Below are 16,202 nucleotides of genomic sequence, written 5' to 3' on the forward strand. Positions count from 1 at the left end.
GCTTTCACTCAAATGTCCCCTGACAGATCCACTGAAAGGGTCCGATGGCGAGAGACCGCCAGGCCCTGATGGATACCAACGGTTCACTGCCGCTCTTCAGAATAGCAACACAACAATCGGTTGATGCTGTTGGGAAGCGATCTGACATGTGAGGAGCGTGGGCTGCTCTGTAACAAGTGACAGTGTGCTAATTACAGCCAGGAGACTTTTCTTTCTCCTCTTCCTCATTTCAGTTCCGTCCAGGATTTAATGAGCCCTCGTCGCTATCTGCTCTGCGCGTCGATCTGCATGTTACTTTTACCTTCGTGCTGAGTTATTATGTCATTATATCCACCTTCCACTTGAAGCTATAAACAGACATTTTAATCGGCATCCTCAGTCCCACAAACATGTAGGTTAATATGTAATGTGAAAGAAATCACAACCACAGGAATAATATCTGCTGCATTCAGGAATTTTATATTACATTGTGACATTTATATTAGTGGCACGATTACAAACATGTAATTATTCATACGTAACTCATAAAAATATGGTGTTGAATAAAATATGAGCAGCAAAAAAAACACTGAATGAGGCAAAAGGCTGTAAAGGCTTTCTATAAAATATAAGTAAAGTACGATTAAATAAATAAAAGACAAATATAAAATGTGAAGGTTATATCGCATAAAAAGTATTAGAAGAGGGTTTTTATGGTGGAGTAGATTTCTTAGTCAGGTCGGCAGCTGATGTGTGAAACAAGGTTGTTTTTTTTTTCCTGTTGAGGCTTCTGAATATTGTAGTTATGAGCTGCTCAGCTGCTTTGCTCTTCAGACGAGTAAACAAGACATCGTAATAATTGAGGCGACACAACTGTGCGTGTGTTAACAGTGTTGACATTTCTTCAGTCTTTTGCATCACTTTAGCAGCGATGCGGTGAAGCCGACCGTCAGTCTGAGAGATGAAATCTGTTACAGAGTTGATCTTTGAGGTATTCCCTGTTTGATCTCGGTTTATTGGTAGTCATATTATTTTTAGCACCGGACTGTCAGCCCAACCAGCAGTGATGTCATCAACCATCAGTGATGTCATTAACCATCAGTGATGTCATCATCCATCAGTGATGTCATCGTTGGTTTATGAACATTATGAATCCTCCAGTTCAGATTCTGTCCGTCACCATCTTTGCTAGTTCGGAGCGGTTTGGAGCAGGAAGTGACCATATTTGGACGAGCTGGGGGAGGAGCCAGCGGTGGATCTGACCGATCTGATTGGCAACCTGACAATACTACGTCCCGCCCACCGATAGCTGTAACCTGACTTCACCGCAGACCTGTCAATCAAACAGACACGCCCCCAAAAACAGGTCTTCTTGAATCTTCTTTTCTAATGAATGAGGGATTATTTTCAGATGGACCTCCAGAAAACTAAGAAGAAGGAGTGACTTTAGCTAACAACACCGAGATAACTGATGGACACATTTTATTCACTTTGGATTTGATGAGAGAAGTTGAATGGGAGTCTATGGAGCCGGAGGCTTTTTGGAGCTGACCTCTAGTGGCACTCGCTGGTATTGCAGCTGAAGACACTTCTGGATCAGAACCATTTTACAGACCTGGAAGCTACAAACACTTTTATATCCAGTCTGTGTGCCTGCCTGGCTGTTCCTTCTTGCTTCCAGTCTTTATGCCATGCTAATTTAAGATAAATCTAATCTTACAATAACTCACAACATGAGGGGAAAACTTCTCACATTTAAAACAGGTTAATGGTTTTGTTCATCGCTCCATCAGACCTCCGCTTCATCTGATCTGACATGGACCTCTGGGGAATCTCGTGTCGTGGCTTTTCTCACTGCAGGGACCGCCTGCATGGAGCGTTCAGACTCTGAAGCAATAAAGCAGCCTTGAACAAGCTCAGCATGAAGCTGATATCACTTGATCGGATGCGAGGAGCTGCTCGGGTTTCCGGGCTGCCGTTTCTGCCGGTTTTATTTCCCTCGTTCCCCCTTTTATCAGCTCATCAACGGTAAGATGCCCGCATGCTGAAATAGGCAGTGATGAGTAATGGAATAAGCAATAGTGTAAAAATTTTATGACACACACCTCAAAAAACCCTGCAGCCAACACACAAACACACACCAACCCTGCAGTAGGCAGTGTGTCCGGCCCACTCAGGAAGTACGAGGATAAAAACATCCTGGCAAGTACAAGGCTTGGTCCTCGGATGAATATGAAGTGTCTCTGCTGCTATTCTTAGACGTGGATGGGGGCATGTTGCTAAATATAACCGGATCGTTTTATGCCTGATGCTCTATTTTTACTGAAGCGGAGGCCTTCCTAGGCTGTTGTGGTCTTTACTTAGACTATTACGTAATAAACAAATCTCAAGGCGTGATGCAGTGATGCAGAATGAAGTCCTCCATCATCCAATCCAGACGCAGAAAGGTGTGCTTTAAATAAAAAGGAGATAGATGTGGAAGGTTTCCATGCAGGCTGTGTTGTGGGGATTTCTGTTTTTTTGAGGTTTTTTTAAATGTGTGCTGGAGTCCTGACGGGGTTAGACAGCCCGGAGGACGGCCTGTCAGCTCGCTGATGTTTGACAGGGAGAGGAAGGTAATGAGTCGGTCTTCGGGGAGATGTGTCGTCTTGAGTATGCAGAAGTAATAACATTAAAAAAAACGCAGATTTTTCAGTATTCGAATTTGGACTTTGGGACAGTTAACTGCTTGTCTTGGCGTGGTGAGAAACGAGCCTGTCCGGACTCTGCATCTGTGATGTCACACATGTTCGGCTCCGTCAACGATCGACTGGCAATACTGGAGAATAAAAATGTGACAGTGCCGTAAAGGATCTTCGAGAGATGTGGCTCCGTTTCAGAGTTTATATAATCTGTGTGCACATCAGTGTAAACGCCTGAATGCATGTTTTTAACAAAGTCAGTGTCCACAGAAAATACTGTCAACAAAAACAGATAAAGAAAAATGAGAAGTTTTGATTTCAACAGAGCTTTGTTGATGTTGACTAAGTCATCAAAATTATTACTATTCTCCTTTATTTGAGGCTTTTAAAGTATAAGTACCTCTTTAATGTAGAACACCTTAATACTTGAACCAACCAGCAGTGATGTCATCAACCATCGGTGATGTCATCGTTGGTTTGTGAACATTATGAATCCTCCAGTTCAGATTCTGTCCGTCACCATCTTTGATAGTTCGGAGCGGTTTGGAGCAGGAAGTGACCATATTTGGACGAGCTGGGGGAGGGGCCAGCGGTGGATCTGACCGATCTGATTGGAAACCTGACGATACTACGTCCCGCCCACCGATAGCTGTAACCTGACTCCACCGCAGGCCTGTCAATCAAACAGACACGCCCCCAAAAACAGGTCTTCTTGAATCTTCTTTTCTAATGAATGAGGGATTATTTTCAGATGGACCTCCAGAAAACTAAGAAGAAGGAGTGACTTTAGCTAACAACACCGAGATAACTGATGGACACATTTTATTCACTTTGGATTTGATGAGAGAAGTTGAATGGGAGTCTATGGAGCCGGAGGCTTTTTGGAGCCGACCTCTAGTGGCACTCAGTGGTATTGCAGCTGAAGACACTTCTGGATCAGAACCATTTTACAGACCTGAAGCTACGAACTCTTTTATGTCTGTGGTTTGTACGCTTCACTCCTCGAAGAGGTAAAACGTGACACTGACACACCTCCCTCTAGTGGAAAGACAATGGTATTACAAGCTTTGGTACGAAGCTGGGTTATTCATTCAGGTGTAGGTATGAACATTAGTCATAACACTTTTCCTGGTATCTCTCCTTTATTCTGGGTCAATGCTGCAGTTTAATGATGTAATCTATTTATTTGTGTTGATTGTTTTCAAAGAATAAACATCAGGATATTGCCAGCACTGACATAATGTTATGTGATAATGGCAGAGAATCTTTGTTTTAGCAATCTGAAATATTGTGTCAATCACAGAATTAATCAGAGCATCCTTCCAGGCTGTCTGACGTTTACCTTTTCTCCAGCAGACTTTCTGCCTCTCGTTACGTTACACGAAGCGGGATGAGAGGAAGTCGGTCCGCCACACTCAGAGGGACACCACACCGCTATCCAACAGACAGCAGAGGAAAGACTCGTCCCTCTGTCAGCTGACCAGCAGACAGCAGGAGGAGGAGTCACGTGACAGACCCACTCAGGTGACCAACACAGGAGCACCTGTCATCACAAACACTGAAGTCAAACGGACGCACATCCTTAAAAATACCAGATGGGAAAGATGCAATGCAGCATCTACACATATGTGCAAAAATGAGATGAACAAGTGAGCAATAAATGATTAATGGTCAATTTACTGGTGGGCCTCTGAAATATTGAGAGACAGCTCAGCCATGAAATGCAATGTAAATGGATCTATTTATAGAGGGAGCAGATGAAGTCATGTGGAACGAGCCGGTCCGGGGGGTGGAGGGGGGGGGGGGGGGCTTGTTCATATCGCTTTTAGAGGCAAATGATGGGGGATGAAAAAAAAACACACTTACACCCACATTTGCATGTAAAGCCACTTGTCACGCCTACATTAAACTTTCAGACACACAGCAGGAGGAGCAATAAATAATTTCCACATGGAGGAGAGACGGAGCCTCCCACGCCTATTAAACCCCCCCCCCCCCCCCCGCTCTCACTTTGTCTCCGGGGATTGTTTGGGAGTGAAAAGGAAGGGAAGTGACATGTTAAAACCCCTTTTTATTAATTCTGAGACGGGGGGAGGGTTAGGTGGTGGGGTGTCACGGCGGGAATGGGGGGGGGGGGGGGGTAGCATGAATAACTTAACACACAACCCCCGAATTGGTGGGCTAACAGTTATAAAATATGATTGTGTTTGCAGCAGGAGCTCCATCACAGTCTGTTGTCTTAGTGTGATGTTCTGCAACATGCTACATACATGTCATGAGAACCACACGCCAGTGGAAGCAGCCTGGAGTTAAACATCTGCATTTAGCACCTTCATACGTCGCCCTGCATGTCCATGACTTGGGTGTTTAAGTATTTAGTGACTGACCTATTTCTCAAAAAGTTCTACAAAAACACCAGACGGTTGCATTGAATTATTGGATTTATCCACCAGTTATTTTCTGGATTTCTTTGGTTTAGAAAATGCCAAGAAATAGTGAAAATGTCCATCACAGGTTTCCATGAATCCTTATTTTGTTTGAAGATCAAAGATATTGAATGTATAAAAACATAAAACTGAAAAAACTTGAAAATATTCAAATTTAACGGGCTAATTTTTGGTATTTTTTTGTCATCTTTTCTGCCACATACATATTTACAGTATATATATATCCTGTAGTTTTATAAGTTGACTCAAACACAATTACGACACTGATCAAACCCCAAAAACTTCAGTGTGTGATGAATAATTTAAACTGCAGGGTGATTTCAGTCTCTTTAATCTGATGTCCATCACTGCAGCCATCAGTGGGCTGTATTATTATTACTGTATGATAACTCATCATGGAAGGGTGGGAGTGCACTGCCCTCTGCTGGTTCCTGTGTCCACGTGCAAATGTTATTCACACGTGTGGACACCTGAACGCAGCACCCACAGCTGTGATGGTTGAACACCTATTCTTTTGTAACAATCTCGAAGCATGAAAAAGATGTGTTGAGTCAAATACTTAAAACATGCAACTTATTTTGTCCACATACATGTTCCTCGAATGTCTGCAGTTCCTCTGAAGCATCACAAACATCTGAAGAGGCAGGAAGATGATTGGCAAGTTAGAGTGAATTTAAAAGATATTTTTTACTTCCAAAATGTTTATTTTTTTTATTTCTATTTACCCTATGATGACAAAAATCTGCTGTTTTTTTTTTTTTTTGCAGAACACTGGAGAGTTCTTACTGAATTAGACGCATAACTCTTTGACTGAGCTGCTCACAGTTCATGTAACATGTGACCAGAGGTTGTCTGGTTATAACGGCATGCAGGAAAAAACATCTGGCAGCTACAGTTAGTGTAAACTTCTGTACATCATCCCAAACAGGCCGCCGTCAGGCTTGGATATTCTTGTTATACAGACAGGTATAATTTTTGTAATATTTCTAAACTGAAACATCTTTATTGCTTCACTGTAGCCCGGCACACACTGTGACTTTCTACTGAAACTTTCTGGGGAAACTCCGACAATCTGCAGCTGAGCAAAGAATAGATTAACCAGAGATTCATCAGCATGTTCACCCCTTAAAATAACTTGTTTTTCCAGGCAGGATATCTGCGTGATTATCAGCAGGGTGAATTAACTCTCCTGCATGAGAACAGAACAGCTGACACCTCACGGGTTTAAGGGACTGAGAGGAGCCGGAGCCCGACTCACTCGTGGCCCCCGAACACTGAAGATGAGAGGTCTCTGGATGCTGCTGGCGCTCGTGGCTGCGGCCAAAGCTGACAAGCTCTTCATCGGGTGAGTTCATGTGATTTATTGTGTTATTCAAGCTCTCACTTTGTCACTCTTTAAGCCAGTTGATGGTTTTTATACTCGGAGCCCGGCCGGCAGAAGAAATCATACGACAGTCTAACTGATGTGATAAAGGACACTTCCGTCTACATTTGTGGCTCCTAACAACCATTTATTGTAGAAAACACTCAAAGAAATAAATCGTATGGTAAAAACACAGCAGTGAGCTGTTCTTGGTTTCCTGTTGTCAAACTGGCAGAAAGTCCTTTTTTTTAAAATATGTAAATAAGGCTAAAAAACACACACATCTCTAAAGTCTCTAAAAACCTATGTAGACTCATACTTTACATTATCTAAATATTCAAATATGCAAATAGACAAAAACAATAACCTCTCAATGTGGAATCATGGGGCTGAAATCATGAATTCATATGAAAATAATTTTTTTTTAAGTAAAATGAAATGAATACTCTCCGGTGTTCCTCCACTGGGATCCACTAACAACTCAATCAATCTGTGTCTGTAATTATAGAGCACATTTTAACCTATAAAATAAACTTCAACTTGCTTTTCAAATGAATGAGATTTTCCAGTAACTTGGCTGTGATTTAGTATTTAGAGGAAGAAGATGCCGTCTTTATTATTTGGCTGAAATACACTCGGCTCTTATTGCCTTCTGCTCTGTGTGTCAAACTCAAGTTGTAAAAGTGAGTTCGTTCTCGTTCTCGTAGTCGGAGCATTAAATCCTCCTTTTCTCCTCCTGAACTCTGCAGGTCGGTGCCAATAAGAACATTTACAGCAAACTGAAATAATAATGAAACGGATTTCTTCCAGAGATGAAGTCCTCAGGGTCAACCTGCAGTCGGAGGAGCAGATCCAGCTGCTGCAGAATCTGGAGACTGAACAGGAGGGGGAGGTCAGACTCTCTCTCTCTCTCACACACACACACACACACACACACACACACACACACACACACACACACACACACACACACACACACACACACACACACACACACAAACACCTACGTTCAGATTTTCTCTTCTGCTTCTGTCAAACACTTCATGAACATCTAAAAAGCACTCAGTGTGATGATGCCGCTGAAAGTGTGTGTGGGCTGATAGTCATCATCATCATCATCATCATCATCATCATCATCATCATCATCATCAGAGTCGGTGCCTCTGCAGTCGTTCTGCTCGTCACCTTTCAATGCATTAAAAACTAGACGTGAACCTGTCGTCTCCTTTGAAGACATAAATTCATGTAAAATACATAAAAGGAAATGTTTAAACTCCAATTCATCTTTTAGGTATGTTATTGTACAGAAGCATCACTGACCCGTCTTCCTCGTCTCCGGTCCCATCTGTGTGGTTTCTGATTGGCTGTCTGCTTCCAGCTGGACTTCTGGCTCCACCCGGTGTCCGCCGAGCTTCCCGTGGACCTCCGCGTGCCCCGCTCCAGCCTGAGCTCCGTGAAGGAGTACCTGCTCGCCCACGGCATCCCCTTCACCGTCATGATCCAAAACCTGCAGGTGTGTCCTCCGTGAGCGCACACGGATGTCCTGCTGTCCCTCACCAGAGCGGTTTGATTCTGAGAATGAAATGTCCCGTTTCAGGAGCTCCTGGATGAGGAGAAAGCTGAGATGGACCAGAACCAGATGAGGGAGCTCAGCAGCAGGAGCTTCAACTTCGGAGCGTATCACCGTCTGGAGACGGTAGGCCGTTCACATGTTTCCTCCACGTCACACTCACAGGAAACCCTTCATTTAACTCAGAACCTCCTCAGAACCTCCTCAGAACTGCCTCAGAGCCTCCCCAGAACCTCCTCAGAACCGGAGGAGAATAATCGAGGTGTTGTGGTTGACAGAAACATGTTTCAGCCCTCTGCTGTATGGAAACCAGTTAAAAAGTCCTGCTGGCCACCACAAAGGACACTGAATCAAAGTTGTATTTTGAAAGGGTTAACATTACTGCACACTTCTGAAATCTTACTAAATTCAAGTTAAAACTCAGATGAAAGAAACAATTTGATTATTAGCAACAGAAACATAATATCTGCAAAAACATTCCATCAATTACCTCCTTTGTTGAGATGGTGGCCATTTTGAAAAGGTGCCCTGTTAGCCACGCCCCCTTCAACTATTGCATCACTAAGAGCCCAGGATGTCCTCCAGACAGGACAGTAGGAGTCTATTAGATCTCATAAATAGTGTTGGACTGAGACGTCTCAGATTCATGTCCCCCACAGAGGACAGAAAAGAATGAAATCAGTAGCATGAAGTCTCAGAGACACGTAGTGATGCTTCAGGCTTCATCATGTATAACTACTATATACAACTTTATACAACTTTATATAACTTTATATAACTATGGCAGCAAAAAGCCAGTTAGGAGCCCCGCGTTCCTTCGTTCGGTGTCACCGGTCAGCAGGTGTCGCTGATTGTTGCCATGGTAACACGCCTCTCTCCCCTCTGCGTTTCCTTCGTGAGGAGGTCGGTTAACTTCTCAGACATTTAAAAACTGACGCTGCAGAGTCTGAAACATCTTCGTGAGACTCAACTCGGATTTATTTCCTCTGCGTGTGTCTGTTCACACACACTTCCTGTTATGTGATTATGGCCGTTGAAAAGGTAACTTGTGAGTTGTGTTTGATGTTTAAACTGACGTCAGTGAGGCGCATAGATACAAATCTGGGAATTTGTGTGACTTAAGAATTATTGTTATCAGCAATCTGCTTTAAAAGACGGCAGACTGCCTGCTGGGGCTGTGCAATATATGGATATTATATGGATATTATTATATGAGACTTTGTGATGTGACATTGGTGTCTTCTTTTCCTGGTTTTAAAGGCTGGATCACAGTAAAGTCATGTTATCTTCTGAACTTAGCAGACTGCACCAGCTGTTTTATTACGACAAGTCGGGACTCTGTTTAAAATCTAAATAAAAACAGAATGCAATGATTTGTAAATCTCTTAAACTCATGTTTAATTACAAATAGACCAAAGACAACATATCAAATGTTGAAACTGAGGAATTTTATTGTTTTATGTAAAACAAACTTTATTTTGAAGTAATGGCAGCAACACGATTCAAAAAAGTTGGGACAGGGTCATGTTTACTGCTGTGTTGCATCACTTCTTTTGACAACACTCTGTAAACATTTAGGAACTGAGGAGACCAGTTTCTGGAGTTTTGAAAGTGAAATGTGGTCCCATCCTTGCCTGATATAGGATTTCATTTTAAGATGCACCAAATTATTTAAAATGACAGAGACGACACTGATGTATTATTCCTGTTTGGTATCAGACGGGTCTAAATTGTCCTGCTTCTCGTGTTTCCTCTCAGATCTACAGCTGGATGGACACTCTGGTGTCTCAGCATCCCAACCTCATCACCAAGGAGGAAATCGGGAGATCGTACGAGAACAGGCCGATGTACGTGCTGAAGGTAGGTTCATGTTGCAGCTTCACGTCTCTGGAAACTGAAAGCGACGAACATTAATGTTCCATTTTGAATCAAAATATTTCAGAATAAATATGGATTTTATTCTTTTGTATAAATTAATGTCCAATCTAGAAAAAAAATCTGTTTCCTTTTATTTTTGGGAGAATAAGTACAAGCTTGTCAAACACCACGGTGGGCCAGAATACAGAAAGGGAGGGCCAAAGGTGGCCCGCGGGCCCCAGATTGGGATGCTTGTCTCTGGAAGCACAGGATTCAGTTTGAGCAAACACACACACACACACACACACACACACACACACACACACACACACACACACACACACACACACACACACACACACCTACGTAGTACAATAAGTGTCAACTTTCTGTTCAGTTCAGCACCGGCGGCTTCAAGCGTCCGGCCATCTGGATGGACACCGGTATCCACGCCAGAGAGTGGGTGTCTCAGGCAACGGGCGTGTGGACCGCCAACAAGGTACGACAGCCAATCAGAGCTCTTAGATTTCAGGTGCTTATTTTCACTTCATTATGAGGACGAAACTTCTGTTTTAGAGTTCTTTTAAAGATTTAAACACAATCTGTGTAATATTTTTTTACAACTTTGCAATGTTTGTGTAGAATTATGAAATAGACGACGTAATGTTTGTTTTTCTTTCCGTCTCCTTGTTAATAATCTTTCCTCTGATGCAGCAGACTTTGTTTAGTCCACATTAAACTGTCCCTTAAATGTATATTTTCCTTCCTTTAACATCTCTGCTTCGTGCTCTTGCTCAGATCGCCTCTGATTACGGCGGCGATGCGTCCCTGACGTCCCTCCTGGACACCATGGACATCTACATGCTGCTGCTCACCAACCCTGACGGCTACGCTTACACCCACAGCAACGTACGGCATCACCACTCCTTCACATCTGGTTGCATTTGGGAAAAAACATTCTCATTTTCTCTTTGATTTGAAGCCGTATAATATCTGAATGGCCCGTACATTCAAATATAGAACAGAATGTGTAAACGATGAAACACACTGACTACTGTGTGATGTTCAGAATCGTATGTGGCGTAAAACCCGCTCCATGACGTCCGGATCCTCGTGCCGCGGAGTCGACCCCAACAGGAACTGGGACGCAGGCTTTGGTGGTCAGTATCGCAAAGACAGTGAACGCATCTCACGAAGTTCATTTTTGTAGTATAGTGCACACAATAGGGAACTTTCTTGATTAAAAAGAAGCATTCTGCAGATACAGATAGAAACTGACAGCCAAAAACTAAATAACATTTCTCTTTCAGCAAGTTTTAAATTCATGTTTCAGTACAAAAACACTGAACGAAAAAATAATGAAGTGCGTCTGAAAAAAGTATAGTTTTGTGATAAATAGTTTCTGTAAATAAGAGCCTTGGTGGTCAGTGGCCACTTTATTAGGTACACCTGTACTATCTAATGCAATTCAGTGCAACAATTCTACCACCTAAACAAAGATTATAACGTTCATTTTTGTGTGGACGTGGTCAGAATATGATGCAGTGCAGATGGACCTCCAGAAAACTAATAAGAAGGAGTGACTTTAGCTAACAACACCGAGATAACTGATGGACACATTTTATTCACTTTGGATTTGATGAGAGAAGTTGAATGGGAGTCTATGGAGCCGGAGGCTTTTTGGAGCCGACCTCTAGTGGCACTCGCTGGTATTGCAGCTGAAAACACTTCTGGATCGGAACCATTTTTCAGACCTGGAAGCTTTGTTCACTTTTATAAACAGTCTGTGAGTACAACACCACAGCTAATTACAATCTCAGTGCTAAAACACATGTATAATAAAAATAAAAAAAAACTAAACAAAAAACAACAGGCATCATAAATGAAGAGTGTCTGGCAGAGCAGTCGTATTGGATTACATCATGTGTACCTGTAAGTATCTGTATGACATGTACAGGTGTATAAATTCAACGAGATGTCTGAGATTGTAATGTATATAAAACCCTGCTGACGTCTGCCATGTTTCAGTATTTCTGTGAGTATTTGATGTGAACTTGTTCCCCTGCAGGCCCCGGGGCCAGCAGGAACCCGTGCTCCGACTCCTACCACGGCCCCTCGGCTCACTCTGAGGTCGAGGTGAAGAACGTGGTGAACCTGATCAAGAACCACGGCAACTTCAAGTCCTTCATCTCCGTCCACGCCTACTCTCAGCTGCTCATGTACCCGTACGGCTACTCCTGCAGAGATGTGCCCCATCAGCCCGAGCTGGTAGGAACCGAGAGAACGGAGGAAAAAACGAATGTGACACATGCTGAACGCTGTCCCACTAAACTGTCTGTATTCTCAGGGAGACGTCAGCAATTTCTCACCTCATTAAAGTTTCATAGCTAAAAATTCAAATAGTTTCCTCCAGGGTTGGTGAGTTAGAAACTCATCACGACTAAATATGACAAATTATCTGCCCTCACTCAGCCGGCTGAGCGCTTTCTCAGCATTATTCTGCTTCATGTCGGGACGACGGGACAAATGAACTCTGAGGAAACAGACGTACAGAGCTGCAGTTATTCACACGCAACTAAACGCTTTGACTCAAATTAGTGGTTTTAGGGTGAAATGATAAAACTGCTGTAGCTTGTGTGCCTTGAGGCTCGCAGAGTTTTTTAAAACATTTTTATTCAGGTCCCCTTTCCAGAAGCTTTCCGTTTGATTCTGGCTTTGTTCTGAGCAGAAACCTTCACAAGCACACGTCTGTAGGCCTTTTTCTCATCTCAGTGTTGTGCACTTTTTTCTCCTCTGCAGGACGCCGTCGGCAGAGCGGCGGTGCAGAAACTCACCTCCCTCTACGGCACAAGGTACAAGGTCGGCAGCATCTGCAAAATCATCTGTGAGTAACTTTTCCTTATGTTTGTCTGCGTTACGACGTAGAAAATCAAATTCTAGAGCTGCAAATGTTACAAATGCATCTATTGTGTAGAATAAAATATCACCTTCAAACAATTAATTTGATTTATATCATAAATCATATATATGTTCCTGTTCGTCCCATCAACCATCGCCTGTCTCCTCCTCTCCCCTCAGACCAAGCCAGCGGCGGCAGCATCGACTGGTCCTACAACCTGGGCATCAAATACTCCTACGCCTTCGAGCTGAGGGACACCGGTCGCTATGGTTTCATCCTGCCAGCCAATCAGATCATCCCCACGGCCACGGAGACCTGGCTGGCCCTGAAGCACATCATGGAGTACGTCCGTGACCATCCTTACTGAGGAGCACGGATGGAGGAGAAACTTTAAAAATCACCCGACTGAGCTTTTATTTTTACAGATTTTCTGATCTTTACTCATCAACCTGTGATTAATAAAGTCGGTCTGTGTTTCATCGCTGCTTCATGTCTGTGTTTGATTCTTTCGCTGTGAGAGAAGAGTTTCAGATTGTTATATTATATATTATTATCATATTGGTGCTGTGATTTGCTCTGACTTGACTTTTGGCCCACAAAAGTGCTGAATAAACTGCAGTTATTTCTCATTAGTATACAGAGAGTTGACACTTGTTTGGTTCTTACCTTGAAATAGACCTTGGCCTTGATATTATAAATTTAGATTCAGCGAGGTTTCATTGTTAGAACAAAGTCGAGTCTCCTTTGTTCTTGTTGTCATCTTCCTTGTCATCATACAAACTCACCTTGAATCTCTGCTGCCTCGATTGTTTCAGGGACAAATGGTGAGTAAGATGCCAGATTTTTCTGGTTTTGGAAAACAAACAGTTGGATGAGTAAACTGCAAGTTAGAGGAGCATCACCGTTAAACTGACCTGCACGAGGAATTGGATGTTAATGGGCCACCTGTGGTCAAATGGTGGCACTTTGCAGGTAAGACATATTTTGTTTAAATGCCAAATGAATTCATTTGTTTACCTGTTGAAGAAAGCTTCAGAAAAAAGAGTAACTTCTTGAATAAAAAGTGTAAAGAATTATTAGAGTTTTGTTTAATTATCAGATTTTGAGCATGTAATGAATAATGTTTTTTTTTTTAAGCACATCGACTTTATTGTCAAAATTTTAGAAAAAAACGAATGTTAGGAACGAAGGTCACGACATCAACACGTGAAGCATTAAATATACACTAAAACATACATCTGTAACGAGGCAGAAGTGATGAGAGGTTTCATGTCGGGGACGCAGATGAGCAGACGTGTTCAGTTTTGAATTGAAGGTAATAAAAAACCTTTAAGTTAAGTGTTAGAAGAATTACTCAAGAGGCTTGGTTCAAAATCAAACACATCGGAGATTTAATTCTTGCAAGAAGGAGCAACTACATGCACCCTCAAAGAGAGGGGTCCAGCTGGGCTCTCCCCAGCAGTCCTTCTTCAGCAGTCCTTCCAGCCTGGCTCTACTCAGCCGGGCTCTACCCAGCCGGGCTCTACCCAGCCGGGCTCTACCCAGCCGGGCTCTACCCAGCCGGGCTCTACCCAGCCGGGCTCACCCCAGTCCTCCTCTGCAGTCCTCCTCTTTTCCTTTCTCCTTCTTCTCTCACAGTCCTGGTCTTCCTTAGGGCAGCTTTTATAGTTGACAAACAGTTAACAGTCACTCCCATTCCCTTTGTATCTGCTTTCGTTTGGTAATACAGAGTTGGTTGTAGGTCACAAGATAAGGACAACGGGGAGTCGTCAATTAGATGCGGAAAGAATCACTTGCAAATAAGACAGAAAACAAAGGAAACTTTTCGGAGCCTGCTTGACAAAGACTTTCTGGAGCCACAATGCAAACGAGAGGAAGAGACAAATCCTTTTTCTCCATCATTAAGGAATAAGAAATGTGTTTGGGTTTGTTAAAGTTCAGTGAAAAGCTATTTGTAAGAGACCCTGCAAAAGAAAAAGACCTAAAAAAATAATAATCTGTATCTAAAGTTCAACAACCAACCAAACAACTGCTCAATAAAGTCATTAATTGCTCTGAGATTCATGCATTTTTAAAACCAATTAAGACTCTTCATGAAAAACCTCCTCTTGGTGAATATTTGACTGTTAATTCAGCAGTATATAAAAAGGATGTGTTCATATAATTCATGATATTTTATCCCAGCAGTCGTCTGACGATTCTTATTTGAAATTTGTCAGTGAACAACGTTAAATTATCCGAATGCTAATTTTCCTTACAACCTATTGTTTTGAATAAAAAGGTTTTAGAGATGAAAAAAATGAAAGTAGTCGGTCCCTGTATTGAAATATGAAGGATTGTTCACGAGCCAGCCAGCTGAGTTCTCCCTGTGGGTGGGACGGAGTGTAATAATCAGTGTTTGGAGTTCAACTCAAAAGTAATGAAACAACAGCACGACTTAAATACAGAGCCAAACACAAAGCATCAGTAATTCGGGATTAATCAGGACACACGTGGATCATTCTTCTTTGTACAACACACTTTATTCTCCGTTAATTGTTTTCTGAGGCTCGTATCCTGTTTGATCTTCTCCTCTCCTGGTCTTCCTCTCCTGGGACATCCTCCCGAGAGCCAGATTTATCACTTGGTTTTACAGTTTTTGACATTTCAATACTGGGGATGTCCACGTTTTTCTTATTATCAACAAATCCAATGTGCAGATTAAAATGAATAATTAATTTTATTTCATTGAAAACCTTTTTTTTTTCTGTGTTCGTCAAACCTGTCTCTGGCGCACCAAATATAAATTAATCCAACTCTGAAAATAGTCCCTATTAAACAACACAGTTTCCTCCTTCGCGTAATGTTTGCTGAATTCTGCAAAAACAGCTTGTATAGAAATTTAGGAGCCTTCCTAAAAAAGATTTATGTCCTCAATACTGACTTTTTCTTGTTCTCTAGTGTTGTATATGTTGAATTAAGTTTATACATTATTCAGAAAACATTTAACATTTGCAATTTCTGGTGTGTTTTGATTTTGCTTTTGTAGAAAAGCATATTGATATTTCTTAAAGCAAACTTTGGCATCTGTTGTACCAAAAATAAGCACTGTGAGTATGGACAATTAGGATACACCCATTTTTTCACCAAATGTAAAATTTTTATCAATAAAAATAGGTTGTTGTAATCCAACCTGATTGATGTTGTTTGGTGCATCATTTCCTTCAAGTGGTTTCTGTGTCAATGAACACAGTTCATAGTTGTTTAGTGTTTTGGTCTGCCATTGAAGTTTCAGGGAATTTTGACTCAGAGCATGAACCATAATGAACCCAGTATGGCTCTGCATGAACCCACAGACACTCATTACATATTCAAAAAAAAAAAAAAAAAAAAATCCGTCCGCAACTTTATTCTCGGTTCCCATATT

The 16,202-nt window shown here is 42.1% G+C and overlaps 1 protein-coding gene across 1 annotated transcript; it reads left to right on the top strand.

The window, feature by feature from the left end:
• The first annotated feature begins 6,269 nt into the window (after window positions 1-6,269).
• LOC138630261 (carboxypeptidase A2-like) lies at window positions 6,270-13,275 on the top strand. Its single transcript, XM_069714485.1, has 11 exons — window positions 6,270-6,452; window positions 7,281-7,362; window positions 7,849-7,983; window positions 8,068-8,166; window positions 9,799-9,900; window positions 10,295-10,396; window positions 10,696-10,806; window positions 10,967-11,057; window positions 11,966-12,165; window positions 12,697-12,781; window positions 12,976-13,275. The coding sequence occupies exons 1-11, from the start codon at window positions 6,301-6,303 to the stop codon at window positions 13,161-13,163; spliced, it is 1,347 nt and encodes a 448-aa protein (XP_069570586.1). The 5' UTR covers window positions 6,270-6,300; the 3' UTR covers window positions 13,164-13,275.
• Window positions 13,276-16,202: the final 2,927 nt, after the last annotated feature.

This window comes from Brachyistius frenatus, unplaced genomic scaffold, assembly GCF_029030835.1.
Source record: "Brachyistius frenatus isolate BFR_SWC_R1_liver_20210118 unplaced genomic scaffold, ASM2903083v1 Contig_131, whole genome shotgun sequence".
In the NCBI taxonomy this organism is placed as follows: Eukaryota; Metazoa; Chordata; class Actinopteri; family Embiotocidae; genus Brachyistius; species Brachyistius frenatus.

Bases quoted from the DNA above. Each gene is read 5' to 3' on its own strand.
- LOC138630261 (XM_069714485.1), top strand. From the start codon at position 6,301: ATGAGAACAGAACAGCTGACACCTCACGGGTTTAAGGGACTGAGAGGA. The intron at 9,901-10,294 runs GTAGGTTCATGT...CTTTCTGTTCAG, and splicing joins GGCCGATGTACGTGCTGAAG to TTCAGCACCGGCGGCTTCAA. The intron at 12,166-12,696 runs GTAGGAACCGAG...TCTCCTCTGCAG, and splicing joins TGCCCCATCAGCCCGAGCTG to GACGCCGTCGGCAGAGCGGC.